This window comes from Phocoena sinus, chromosome 10 (genome assembly GCF_008692025.1).
Source record: "Phocoena sinus isolate mPhoSin1 chromosome 10, mPhoSin1.pri, whole genome shotgun sequence".
Lineage (NCBI taxonomy): Eukaryota > Metazoa > Chordata > Mammalia > Artiodactyla > Phocoenidae > Phocoena > Phocoena sinus.
In genome coordinates, this window is record NC_045772.1 from 265,995 (window position 1) to 279,653 (window position 13,659).

Below are 13,659 nucleotides of genomic sequence, written 5' to 3' on the forward strand. Positions count from 1 at the left end.
TCTTGTTGCCGAGTGCGGGCTGTAGGTGCGCGGGCTTCAGTAGTTGTGGCTCACGGGCTGTATAACGCAGGCTCAGTAGTTGTGGTGCACGGGCTTAGTTGCTCCATGGCATGTGGGATCTTCCCGGACCAGGGCTCGAACCCGTGTCCCCTGCATTGGCAGGTGGATTCTTAACCACTGCACCACCAGGAAAGCCCTCAAAGTGGTTTTGATTTGCATTTGCCCAATGGCTAATGATGTTGAGCATCTTTTCATGTGCTTATTGGCCATTTGTGTATCTCCTTTGGAGAACTGTCTATCCAAGTCCTTTGGCCCCCCACCCCTTTTCTTTTTTGGCCTCGCCATGTGGTGCGCTGGATCATTATTCCCAGATCAGGGATCAAAGCCACTCCCCCTGCAGTGGAATTGTGGAGTTTTAACCACTGGACTGCCAGGGAAGTCCCTCACACTGTTTTGATTACTGTAGGTTTATAGTGAGTTTTGAAATTGGGAAGTGTGAGTCCTTCAGCTTTATTGTTTTTCAAGATTTTTTTGCTATTTGGGATCCCTTGAAATTTTAGAATGGATGTTTTATTTCTGCAAAAAAAAAAGTGCCATTGGAATTTTGATGGAGATTGCATGGCATCTGTAGATCACTTTGATAGTAGTTTGACCCTTAAACAGCGCTGAGGTTAGGAACACCAACACTAACCAATTGAAAATCCGAGGATAACCTCACAGCTTGCCGTCCATATCCGAGGTTCCAAATCCACAGGTTCAACCTACCGAGGGTCATGTGGTGCTGTAATATGTATTTAGTGAAAAAAAATCCACATACCAGTGGACCGTGCAGCTCAAGCTGGAGTTGTTCGAGGGTTAACTGTATTGTCTTCTTAACAGCAGTGAGTCTCCCAATCCATGTACTTTCATTTTCTCTCTTCTATTTAACTCTAGCAGGTTTTAGCAATAACTCTGAAGGGTTCCATTTATAAATTTTAAATGCCTAAAATATTCTAAGTGCTTTATAAATTTATTTTCTAACTGTTCAGTCATCTGACGCAACACAACCTTCCCAAGCTTCAAAAAAAACCCCATAAATGAATAAACACACAAATGCAATGAGCCAGTAATTCACGTGAACTTCCCTTTACCAAGAGTAAACTTACTAAGATTGACCAGAGGCAAAACCTTACCATAGCCTGGCCTGGTGAGGACACACAGTGCCGGGACCCAGGGCTGACACCAGAGTCCAGTGGGGCTGGGATGTGGGCCCCATGGCTCCTGGGCGAGCACCACGTTTCTCCCCTTCTTGGCTTCCAAAAGGAAAGGTGGGAGAGGAAGTGCAGCCCAGCCTCCCACCCAGACTCGTGGAAAGGCAGAGCCTCCGTCCACAGGAAGAGTTCCGACACCCACCCCCTTGGGTACCCAGGCCCCTGATGAGTCCATCTTTCTGATTCCCACTCCCTCCCCACACCCACACAACGTTCCACCAACGCAAGGCAGCCACTCTACATCTCATTCGAAACCCCTCGCTCATGCCAGGTGGGGAGGCACCCACATCACTTCCAGGCTCCAGCTGGACACCCACCCATGAGCTCAGTACAGTCGCACCTCGAAATTCTACATCTCACATCTCATTGAACGGTGAAGTTAGCCTCCAGAAGATGTTTGAAGGACAGCAAGGAAAAAATACAGCTTGTGCTTGGTCCTGCAACGATCACGAGGCAGGGCTGGTCGGGCCTCCACGCCCACCGTCTTGAGGCAGCTGAGCCCTCGGGCCCGTCTGCAGAGGGCGCTGCCGTCTTCCACTAAGCTGGCTGCTGGACTCAGCACTGCACGTCTATGGGTCTCCAGGAGCTTGTTCCCAGTCCTCCTGGCCTCTCAGCCCTGCACCAGCAGCCCTTTCCCAGTGGAGGTCAGCCCTGGTCACGCCCCTCAGCTGCCTGCTCATTCAGCTGCCAAGGTGCTCAGAAGGGCCACGTGGCTGGCCTTGCCCAGCTCAGAGGGCTGCCTGTGGGAGGAAGCACTGCTTCCTTGAGAAGTGCATTCCACATGCAGCATCACCCGGTCACTGGGGCAGGCAGCAACAGCTTCTCCAGGGGTCGCGGGTGCAGGAGTGAGAGCCACGTGCACCAGATGGCTCCCAGACACAGGGCATTTTCCACAGCCCGACTCCCAGAGGCGCCGTCTCCAAGCTGGCACCACGGCTAGGGCTTCGACTGGTGGCTGCACCATTCCATCAGATCACTGATTTGGGGTCGTGGGGTGCGAGTGGTAGTTTCTTGGGGGGTTACTGCAATTTGGAATCTGAAACCTTACCAGTGAGCTTTCCGTCCTCTCCCACGTGAAAATCCGTGTGTGCATCTTGTACTCGGAATGGATATTTTTACTCAGGTGTGATTTTGGTGGGTCACATATTGGTCATTTGGAAAATCTTGGCCCAGTGAGTTATGCAAATCTTCCAGATGTTGACACATTCCATCGTACAGTCTAAAAAAATCACACTCATTAATTTCACCATCCACCTTATCAGACAAATCTTTAAGTATGAGGAAGCTGTCAAGTTCACGGTGGTGGACACAAGTTTTCCCAAATCCCAATTTTTTTCTTGAAAGCTAAATGTTATCATTGGCAATAAATGCTGTCATCGTTTTCCTTTGTCCATTTTTTTAAAACAATAAATTTATTTATTTATTTTTGGCTGTGTTGGGTCTTCATTGTTGCGCGGGGGCTTTCTCTAGTTGCAGAGAGCAGGGGCTACTCTTCAATGCGGCACGCGGGCTTCAGTAGTTGTGGCTCACGGGCTTAGTTGCTCCACAGCATGTGGGATCTTCCCGGACCAGGGCTTGAACCCATGTCCCCCGCGTTGGCAGGTGGATTCTTAACCACTGCGCCACCAGGGAAGCCCTCAGTTTGTCCATTTTTGAGGAAATGATCACCAAATCCCCGAGGCTGAGTGACTCGGGTGTGTTTGTCAGTTGTTCTCCCGAGTAAGACTGACCCGCTGAGCTGGCAGCTGGGGCCACACCCGCTCTCCCTAGGCAGCCGTCCTGCTGTTGCCCGCACAGAACTTCCTGTCCCCCCCAGCTTCAAAAAGAGCTGCACTCAAGGAGGAGACTTAACCGTATCAATAGCTTTTACTACTTCATCAAAGACATTCTTGGGAATTCCCTGGCGGTCCAGTGGTTAGGACTCAGCATCTTCACTGCCGAGGGCCTGGGTTCAATCCCTGGTCGGGGAACTAAGATCCCACATGCCACATGGCGCCGCCCAAAAGATAAAAAAAGATATTCTTAAGTAAAACTTACCTTTTTTTAAACTGCAAGAGTGAGGACTAGACGGCCACGGCCACGACCGTTGCCCCCATTGTGACATTCTGTCACCATGGGAATGTGGGCTCAGTGAAAAGTCAATGACGTCTCTGGGTGAAAATAGCAGTGACCTCACAGGCCCCTGACAGCCTAGAGTTTCGGGGGCCGCCAGGCAGCTGCCTACCAAGCCCTAAGGGCTGCGGTCTCGGTGTAGCCACAGACTGTTTCTCTTTCAGTCCAGGCTTGAGCCTGAAATGTAGGGGTTTGAGCGTATTGTTGTATTTTCTTAGGCCATCAGTGCCCTTGGAAGCAGCCACCTTCCTCTATGGTCACAGTCCCCTCGGCCTGGCCAGAGTAACAAGGCCACAATCAGCCGCTACACTCCTGCAGGCCGCGAACCCGCCAGATTTTCATTACCGGCAGGCGTTGCCAACTTTCAGCCCCAAAGGGGCCTGATAACAAATTCTACATTCCTCTAAGACTCTGTGGCTTGCTACCACTCTCTTAGAAGAAACTGGTTCCTTGACAGAGAAACGTGGCTAGTTAGAAGGGTGCTGGAAGGCCTGACCCGGGCCGTGGGAGTCGGCGGGCTGCAGGAGGGGCGGGTGCAGTGAGGCAGCGGTCCGGTGACGACGGAAAGCAGAGCAGGCTGGAGGGAGGGCCAAGCCCCTCCTCCTCTCTGCGGGCTCCTCAGCCGCCCCAGTGCCCTGAGGCTCCCAGCGGGGCCCTGGTAGACAGAAATACGGGAGCCCTGGCCCCTGCTGCCCTTCCCCCACGCTGGGGCCTTTTTGGAGATGGCCAGGTTAGGGTCTGCAGGGCCACAGAGAGGCCTGGGGACCCAGGAGCAGAGGCAAAGGTGGCCACTCCTGCTCTGCACTTGGGAGGCTCCCCCGGGGGGTTTCAGGGCCCAGAGGGGCGTCTGTCCAACATCCCCCTGCCCAGCTCTGGGGCTCATGCTTCTCTTCCCCACCCCAGCCTCTTCCCTGCTCCCAGGAAGGCTGAGAGGCCCCGTTGCCCACACCCAGTCCAGGCTCAGAGCCCCCTGCACCCCACAAGCAACTCTAGGGAGGGACCCCCTTGGCACCCTGTACCTGCCCTGCCTGAGCTCAAAGGCTGAGAGGGGGCCGCGGCTGGGAAGGCTGCCCAGGGACGGTGCGAGGGAGCCCAGGGCAGGCAGGGATTCTCCAGAAGGAAGCGCAGCGAGTGGAGGAGAGCTTGGGCAAAGCCTCTTGACACACTCGAGCCCGTCCTCTCCTGACACCAGCGCACAGAGGGGCTGGGGTACACAGGGAGGGCCGGGGTGGGGTTTGAGCGGAACAGGAGGGTCTGACCGTGCGGCAGCCTGGACAAGGCAGGGGGGGCAGCGGGCAGTGCCACCTTTCGTGGCTACAACCAGTGGACATTCAAGAAGTGACTGGGTCTTCAGCCCCAGCACGTGGATTTGTAATACCACCTCCCACTCAGCAAAATTAAGGCTCCTTGGAGAAAGGGCCAATTCTACGTCTAGGGCAGCCTCTGTGGTAAACTGGAAAATGGCCCCTAAAGATGTCCACATCCGATCCCTGGAACTTGTGAGTGTAACCGTACTTGGAAAAAGCATCTTGCAGATATAATTATGGACGTTGAGATGAGGTCATCCTGGATAGTCTGGGTGGGCACTAAATACCATCACAGGTGTCTCTATAAGAGGGGCAGAGGGAGACAGACACAGAAAAGGAGCTGCGTGAAGACAGAGAAGAGACAGCCATCCACCAGCCAGGGTGTGCTGGTGTCACCTGAGGCTGGATCTTCCCGGAGCCTCCGGCGGGGGCACTGCTGACACATTGATCTCAGGCTTCTGGCTTCCTTCCAGCACTTGAGAGAATAAACTTCTGTTGTTTTAAGTCACCAAGCTTGTGATAATTTGTTACAGCAGACACAGGAAACAGTCGGGCGTCTTGTTACACCAGACGCGGCAAGACATCCCAGAGACCCTTGCGATGGTCAGAAGAAGCCAGGGGCCCACAGGAAAGACCCTCCCCAACCCTGTCTGAGCACCAGTAAGAATAACTCACTGAGGCGCAAATATGCTGAAATCTACGCGTTCTTGATTCAAAAACAGACAACTTGATCATGTTTGAAGGATGCTAGGGAACCAGCTCTTGCAAAACGGTAAATTAAGAGTATGGAGCCAAACAGCACCAGGGGAGCTGCTCTTCACTGCGGGGCTCTACCAGGTGAGTGAGGATGGAACTGGAGCCTTGCTGTTCTCGCTCTATCCGGTGGAGGGTGTTCTTAGACCTGAAACTGCCGCACAGCAGCTTCTGACAACACGGGAAACAGCGGGGCTTCCTGATAAAGCACAGCCCCCGCCTCTAGGGCACCCCTGCCCTCAACAAGTCAAACCTGAATCTGACTAAGCCTCTAAATATATTTGCCAGTTAGCAAGAAAAACCGAGGAAAGTATACTGACAGACACCATGGGGACGCAACCAGCAAATCCCAACAGGAAGTCCCTAGACACATGAGCCACTTTCTTCAAGGACTAAACCGCTAGTAGAGGGAAGGCTGACGCTGAACTGCAGCATGAGGGGTGCGCACTTGGGGACGAAACCACAAGGAAAAGAAGGTGACTGTCGGCCAAGGTGAGGGCTGCACCCTGGGGCCCACGGAGGGTTTCTTGGCGTGTTTTCGTGGATCGTGTTCATGGCAGTTAACCTGAGTGAGCATTTCTCATGATGTTTCCTGTAGTGCGTTCTTCTAGCTATCAGGTATTTTGTATTGTTTTCTTTAAGGGGACTGAGCCCAGAGGACTCAGTGGCTGTTTTCAGAATGTGGAGGTGGGCAGGGTGACCCCAGGTTCTGACGCCAGAGCTGGGAGGACGAGCAAGAAGCTTATGGCAGCAGAAATGGCCGGGCACGCGTGTCCACGAGATCGCGGACTTGCCTGTCCCGCCCCCCGCCCCCCCAAGTGACTGCCCTGCCACGACACGCCTCGGTCTCAATGAGGGTTTGAGGGTCAGACTCACGAGCTGCTTCAAAGTCTTTATTGCAACCGGGGAGAAGGGCCAACGGGGCAGGGAATGCAGGTGGGTATGTGGGGTCCCCTAGAAAGGCCAGGGTGGGTCGTCGCTGTGCCTGACAGTGGCTGTCACCCCAGGGCACCCAGCTGGGTGTGGGCAGGGTGGGCAGGCCGGTCACCAGTGGAGGACACCGGGGCAGTACTTGTCAATGAGCCCCTGGTAGTAGGGCCGCAGCTTGTCCACATCTGGCAGGTCGGAGCTCTTGGTGTAGAGATCGAACTTGCTGCAGCGCGGAGGGACAGTGCCTCATGAAGCCCCGGGTCCCCTCCCCTCCCCCGCCTCCCCCCCACGGGCACGGCCATACTTGAACTCCTGCACCCAGGGCAGCATGGCCAAGTCCTGCTCGTCGCACAGCTGCTGGTAGTCGCCGCCCGTGTGCCACGGGTAGAAGGAGTGGAACCGGATGATGTAGAAGGCCTGGGGCAGGAGGAACCACACCCCACGCTCCAGGCTGGGCTGGACTGGGCTGCACTGGGCTGCACTGGGATGAACTGGACTAGGCTGGGCCAGGCTGGGCTGGACTGGGATGAACTGGGATGAACTGGGATGGACTGGGCTAGGCTGGGCGGGGTTCTTGGTTTGGTTCCTCCCCCACACCTACCTCCGGTGGGAGGGAGAATTTGTTGAACTTCATCATCTGGTACATGTACTCTGGGGGAGAGAGGGTGTCACCACCAGGCACCCAGAGGCGTGGCCCCCACCGCAGTCCCCACTGTTGCTGTCTCTAACTGGCCTCACCGTCATGGCCCCAGGACATGAGGACGTTCTCGAGCCCACAGTGGGGCTGGTACATGCCAAGCTCTGTGCTGCAGGGAGAGACAGAGGGTGAGGGGGGCTCAGAAACACCCTGCAGAGGGAAGGGCCAATGGCGAGGGAAGTATACCTGTACAGAGGGTCCTGGAGGTCAGGGTTGTCCTGGAAGGTAGAGTCCCAGAAAAGCACAGAGCTTTGGGGACGGCAGCCAACTGGGAAGGTGTCTCCAACGACTGCCCACTGGGGAGGGACAGGTAACGGTGGGTGGGCCTGACTGGCCTGCCCACCAAGTGGGTGTCCAGAGCAGAGCTCAGAGCCGAGGCTGCCCTGGGCCCCGCCCTGCCCACCCCCTCCACCCCTCTCCTCACCTGGGGCTCCCCTGCCAGAGCCAGGACCTTCCCCAGGTCATGCAGGAGCCCGGCGAGGTGGAACCAGTCTGGGGGAGAGAGAGGGGCAGGGCAGGCTAGAGGGGGTGCAGGGGCCAGGGCAGAGGGACAGCCTTGGGGCTGGGGTGGGGGGCAGGGCTTGCTGGGAGAGGGCCGGACCTCCACCCTCCCCCACCACCAGCCGGGGCGGGTGGGGAGCACACCCTTGTCGGGATGGGCCTTCCGGATGCCCTCGGCAGTCTGGAAGGCGTGGAAGGAGTTGGGGAAGTCCACGTCGGGGTCCGACTCGTCCACCAGCGCATCCAGCATGTCCACAGCCTCCATGACAGTCATTCTCTTATAGGAGAAGCTCCCAAACTGGGCATGCTGGGCCAGTAAGGGAGAGGTCAGCGTAGCCCCAGGGTCGGCCCTCGGGGGGTTCGGGTTGGGAGTCTTCCAGCTACCTTCCTCCTGACGAAGTCCACGGTCTGCCACGTGTGCATAAGCTTGTAGGTGGTGAAGACACGGTCCAGGAGAGGGCCGGACTGCAAGGCAGAGGGTCAGCCAGGCAGCTCGCCAACCCCTGCCCTTCACACCCAGGGGGCCACTGCCTCCCAATCCCAGGCCTGGCCCCATGAGACGCGAACGGGGTATCCCCAGGGCAGCCCCTGGAGCTGTGCAAGGGGACAGGTGCTGCCCTTCCCAGGGGCAGGAGAGGCAGGGGCGCAGTGAGGGGCGGCCGCAGGTGCTCACCGTGTAGTTTCGGAAGCTGCCCTTGTCTTTGGCCGCCTCTGGCTCCATATCAGGCCAGTAGACCAGGGAAGGGTCTGGGTCCTGGTTGGGTGGGGGAGTGAACCCATTTCACCACAATGCCAGCTCCGTGAGGGAGTGAGGACATCCCCAAGGGGGTACGAGACTGTCAGATGCAGTGGGCGCCCCAGGGCACAGCCCCTCCCAGCACAGGCCCGTGGGTGCTCCAGGCTCCTGGTGTCCTTATCTGCAGGGTGGATGCCGAGGATGCCTGCTTCCCCAGTGATGCACGGCTCTGGCAGCACCCCTACCCGGCATCTCCTTCTCAAGACCTGGGTCTGCAGGGAGCCCAGGGGTTGGGCCGACGACCCTTGCCCCAGCTAGACCACGACAGGAAGGAGGGAGACCTTTGACCCAGATGAGCGGGCGGCAGAAACCCGCTGGGAGAGGGCGTGGCGCTGCTGCCTTTTCCCCGGGGGAGCAGCCCGTGCGGGGTCTGGGGTACTCACCACAGCCACCTTCATCCTGAGAGGGGGCAGAGCTCCACAGGCCTGGGTGCCCGTATATATGCCCACAGGTTACATAAGTGACCGGACACCACCCAGCCCCTTGGCCTTGGCCCTCGGTAATGAGTGACCATCCACCCTCCTCCTGGCCTCTGAGAGTTAATGTGTCAGCATAGAAGCAGCCCCAGTGGCCCGGCCCCCCCGGCCCCCCCCCCCCCCCCCACCAGCCAACCTCAGCGTCCCTGGAGCAACTGACCTGCCTGGGAGGTCGAGGCTGCTCTGTAGCCAGACTCCCACTCCTGCTTCCCAAGCTTTAAACACCTCCATGCCCCAGGCGGTAGGCCCCTCCCAACACCCTATCATCCCCAGGCACCTGGGATTTGGGGCGGGGTGGGGCGGGGCTTATTTCAGAAAGTCATTTTGACACTTGTTAAAGTGGGATAGAAGACTTTATTCACGTTTTCCTAGAAGGGAGAGGTCGGGCTCCACTCTGAACACAGAGTAAAATCCCCAGCACAGTCAGCTGGAGATTTACAGCCACCAGGCAGGGACGGGGCCTGGGGTGGGCTGGGTGGGCAGGGGTCAGGAGGGAAGATAGCCAGAGGCGAGACATCAAGGGTGGGGGCGCTCTTGCTACACCCCAGGATTCTGTCAAGGGTGTGATTCTTGCTAATACTGGGCGAGGCTGGAGCCTTGGGCTCACGTTTGGTCCAGGGGGTCTTTGTCAGGCTCTTGGAGCGAGGGGCTCCATCTCGAGTCAGGGCAGAGATGAATACATAGCGCTGGTCATGTGCGGGCTGAGTTAGGCAGTGAGGACACAGCAGGGACCGCACCGCCTGGAGCTGACGGTCCAGTCACTGGAAAGAGGCCGGCACTCTGGCGAAGGACGGGCACCGAGCGCCGTCAGGGTGAGTGGGACGGGAGAGGGCAGTGGGCGAGGTGCGAGGTGCTGGGCACTCCGCAAGGCGCCTCCTGCCCACGCTGAGAATCAACCAGGCCGCACTTGAAACAGCAAAGTGCTCTTGGCCCATGTGAGCCCATAGTGCCTCCAGCTTCCCAGGTGCAGGTGCATCCCTCACGCACTTTTGAGGTTGGTTTCCTCTGCCTCCTCCCACTGGAATCTCAGTCCCTGGGGGTGGGGGCAGGGTTTATTCTGTTTCCACAAGTGCTCAGAAAATATTGGCTGCAAGGATGGAGAGGGGCCTGGGGAGGTGGGACGGGGGCTGAAACCATGACCCCAAAGCAGGTGGTGGCTTGGACCAAGAGAAGGGACAAAGGGCCGGCCGGTGGATCCAGATGAGGCAGGAGAGGGGCAGCGGGTGGGGGAGCTGGGGGGCTGCCACCAGGCCTCCAAGTGGGGTGTCAGATAGGCAGCCAGGACACGGTCTGGAGCTCAGGGGCCATGTGGACCACAGTGCGATGCTGTGACCATGGCGGGCGACCCTAAGGAAAAACAGTCCAAGGCTCAGGCAGCACCTCGGCAAGGGCACCAGGTGGTGCAATCCTGGGGGCCTCCTGGCAGTCTGCGTTGCCACAAGGAGGGTGCAGTGTGGGGTGGTGTTCTGGCAGAGGGAGCATCCCGCGTGGAGAACCAGACCGCAAGGGACTTTACCCCAGGGCCGGGGCCAGGGAGGATCTGGGCCGAGCTGAGCTCCTGACTCTCCCAGACTCGGCCCTCCCGGAGCCCTCCTCTTCCTTACCCCCGAGTCCCCCTAGCCCTGTGCCATAGCCCACCCTCCCTGCCTGCTCTACACCCCTTGGTGGCCATAGGCTCCCAGCTCTGAGGCCCAGCCTGCCGCCCATCCAGCCCCCACTCACACACCTGTTCCAGCCTCCCCCCAACATCCACGCCTCCCCTGGGCTCAGGGCCTGGGCGCTCTCGGCTCCTCCCCCGGGGCCCCTGCTGTCCTCAGTTCATCTCCCCAGCGGGGCGGGGACCAGCCTGAACTATTCCCACGGGGCCTGGTGGAAGGAAGGTGAGCCCTGAGCTGGAAGAGCACGCGCAAGGGTGGGAGGCCAGATGGCGCTTCCAGGAGCCTCCCGCCCTTAGGGGGCCCCCGGGGGTCTGAGGGGCAGGCCTGCCAGCGACCCAGGGTATGGGCTCTGTGGGTGGGCACTGCAGGGACCGCAGGCACCTCCCTGATCTCTGGCTGCAGAGCTGGGATAAAGGCATGCTCTCTTCACAGGGTGGCTGAGAGGGTGACATGGCAAACATCGACAAATTAAGTGCTGTATGAACATTTGTTAAATAACGGAAACCATATTTCTGAACCCGTGAGGCATAGGGCGCCAGTACTACAGGACTAGCAAAAGGCTCTGGTGTCACAGCACTTAAAGCCCCTCCCCCTCCCCCGTGGCGGGTGGGAGGTGGGGGCAGACACACACACCAAGAACTCCGCCCCCTGGCTGTGGACTTGTTCTTCAGATAATTTGAGGCCAGTCCCCTCCCCCAGGCTCCTGGCAAGCCTGCTCCAGCCTCCTGTTGTCCCCACGCCGGGCAGGAATGGGGCTCAGGGAGCCCCTGTGGCCCGCGGGGCCCCAACCCCTGTTCGGCCATCCCTACCCACCTTGAGGTGGTGGTGCTTCCGCCTTAGCTGAGAGATTTGGGCTGGGAGATTTGCCTCGCCCCACTCCCACCCTGCCCTAGGGAGTGGGAAGGGTGTTCTGCCCTGCTCTGCCCCAGAACCCCTGCACCCTTTCCCCAGCTGCCCTCAGGGCATACAGGCAGGGAGTCTCCATCGTGACCTTGGGCCCAGCTGGAACAGGGCAGTCCAGCCTTAATCCTACCATGTCAAGACCAGCAGGGAAGAGGCCATGCTGGGCCAACTCCGGGCCCCTCCTCTCTCCTGCTTGCCCAGAGGTGGCCCAGGGTGTTCAGGTCCCTGGCATCTGCCCTACGTCCTTGGGCAGACCCTGTCCTCTAATGCTGCCAACCGCCTCCAAGTGTTACACTCCCCAGGGGCAGAGCCCCTGGGTGTTCAGGATCTGCTGGGTCCACACACGTGCACTGGCTTCTGTGTCCACAGTCATTCGAGGTTGGCTGCTGCAGAACCTGGTGGGGGTAGGGTGGGGCGAGGGTGTCCTCAGGGGCCTGCACCGCTGTTCCAGTGACTGCTCTTTGCAGGAGCTTCGGGGCTAGTTCTGGGCTGGGGGCTCAGCTGCAGCTCTGGGATTAGGGCGCGGCATCCCAGCTGGGACAGGCAGGGGTATGGCCTGCCACGCCTCAGCCGTAGCTGTGCGGGCTGCTGGGGTCCACAGGGGCTGAGTCGTGTGGGCCGGCTGAGCCGATAAGCTGCCACAGGCGGTGGCTGAGGTTCTGCACCTGGCAGGTGCCCAGCACACAGCCCACACGCAGGAGCTGGGCTCGGGGCCTGCGGGGACCCAAGTGTCGGCGGGGGCCATTCCGGAGAGGCTGACCCATAGCAGGGGCCAGGCTGGCACTCCTCTGGGGCTGGAGGGCCTGGTGCAGCTTCCAGACCACAGGCCAGGCTGCAGGGTGCCGGGACTGCAAGCCACTGGAAGGAGTCCGGGCTGGGGGCTCCCTGCAGAGGGAGATGGAGGAAGTAAGTCCGGCGGGCCAGCCTTTCAGGGACCCATAAACCCACCCACTTTCCCTTCCACACAGGCCTGGGGTCACTGGCAGGGGAAGCCCACTGAGCTCAGGGCTCAGGGCCTGGCCCTCAGCCACTCAGTAGCCCATTTACCTGCTCCTCCCTGGGCAAGGGGCAGCCCTGGCCTCTGTGGGCCACTAAGCTCAGGACTCAGGTGACTCCCTCTCAGCCCTTCCCTTGGGGTGGGGGGAGGTGGGCGGGCCTGAGGCCCCTCCAGCCTCCCCTCCCACAGCTGACCTTTCCTTTTGAGGGGTCTGCTCTGCCAGTGTCGAGGAGTGGGCATGCCTTCGGAGGACAGGCAGAGAAAGAGGAACCTCTTGCCCTGCTGGGGGGTTGCTTAGGGCCTGGGGCTGGCCCTTGATCTAGGGGGTTGGCCCCAGCAGCAGGTGGGGGGTTTCCCCAACCAGGGGCTAGAGGAACTGGGGAGGGGTCGGGGTCGGAGGGAGGCCTCCCCCGAGCACTCTGGCTTCCTGCCCCGGCAGCCAGGGTGGTCTGAGACCTGCTCACCTGGGTCGCGCGGGCGGCCGGCTCCGGGCCAGGCCGAGGGACAGCGCGCCTGGGAGCTGCAGGTAGAGGAAGCTGATGCAACCGAGGGTGACCGTCAAGAGCCGGACCATGAGGGCGGGGCCGGAGGGGGCAGTGAGCCGGGCAGGTGTTGGGGGCGGCCCTCGGCTGAGCCACCGCTTCCGCCCGCACCTCGGGGTGCGCGGGCTGGCGCCGGTAGGTCGGCGAGGGTCTCCAACACAAAGCGACACGAAGTGGTGCGTGAACCTCCTCGGTCAGCTGGCGGTCGGGGCCCTGCTGGGGCCTGAGCCTCAGCGCCTCGGGGCTAAATAGTCTTCCAGGGGGGCGGAGCCGGACGCGCCGGCGGGACGGGGCGGGGCGGGGCGGGGCGCTCCCGAGAGAGGGCGGCGGCCGTAGGGAGCGCGGGCGGCTGGCCAGAGACCCCGGGAGGCCAGCCTCACCTCCGCCAGCTTCTGGTGGGGGACACTGTCCCTGAGGCTGGAGGGGTAAAGAACTGGGTGCTGCGGCGTGCAATCGGCGGGGCTGGGTCCCGCCCACCACCTCTAGGTCCCTGGGCCTCACCTCCCAAATGTCCGCGCCAATGAGTGGCAGGGGCCTGGACAGAGGCGATTTTGAGACCCCTCCTTAAGAGGTCCTAGCAGCTCTATTCCTAAACACTCTACCCTCCCCCCACCCCGCACCATTACTGAAGTATTAACTGGTTTTTGTAAGAAATTTAAATAAGTAGAAGGTGAGAACCTCTCACTGCCGTCCCGTGGGTTCCTCTCCCAGGTCCGGATGGGCGCCCCTTCTTGACT

At 59.6% G+C, this 13,659-nt stretch overlaps 2 protein-coding genes across 2 annotated transcripts; both read right to left on the reverse strand.

Moving 5' to 3' along the window:
- Positions 1-6,294: 6,294 nt before the first annotated feature.
- Positions 6,295-8,837, reverse strand: MIOX (myo-inositol oxygenase). Its single transcript, XM_032645780.1, has 10 exons — positions 8,730-8,837; positions 8,224-8,304; positions 7,935-8,015; positions 7,695-7,857; positions 7,474-7,541; positions 7,236-7,345; positions 7,091-7,158; positions 6,954-7,003; positions 6,657-6,769; positions 6,295-6,575 (listed from the first exon to the last, which is right to left on the reverse strand). The coding sequence occupies exons 1-10, from the start codon at positions 8,742-8,744 to the stop codon at positions 6,467-6,469; spliced, it is 858 nt and encodes a 285-aa protein (XP_032501671.1). The 5' UTR covers positions 8,745-8,837; the 3' UTR covers positions 6,295-6,466.
- Positions 8,838-9,162: 325 nt separating this feature from the next.
- ADM2 (adrenomedullin 2) lies at positions 9,163-13,130 on the reverse strand. Its single transcript, XM_032647027.1, has 2 exons — positions 12,845-13,130; positions 9,163-12,268 (listed from the first exon to the last, which is right to left on the reverse strand). The coding sequence occupies exons 1-2, from the start codon at positions 12,952-12,954 to the stop codon at positions 11,950-11,952; spliced, it is 429 nt and encodes a 142-aa protein (XP_032502918.1). The 5' UTR covers positions 12,955-13,130; the 3' UTR covers positions 9,163-11,949.
- Positions 13,131-13,659: the final 529 nt, after the last annotated feature.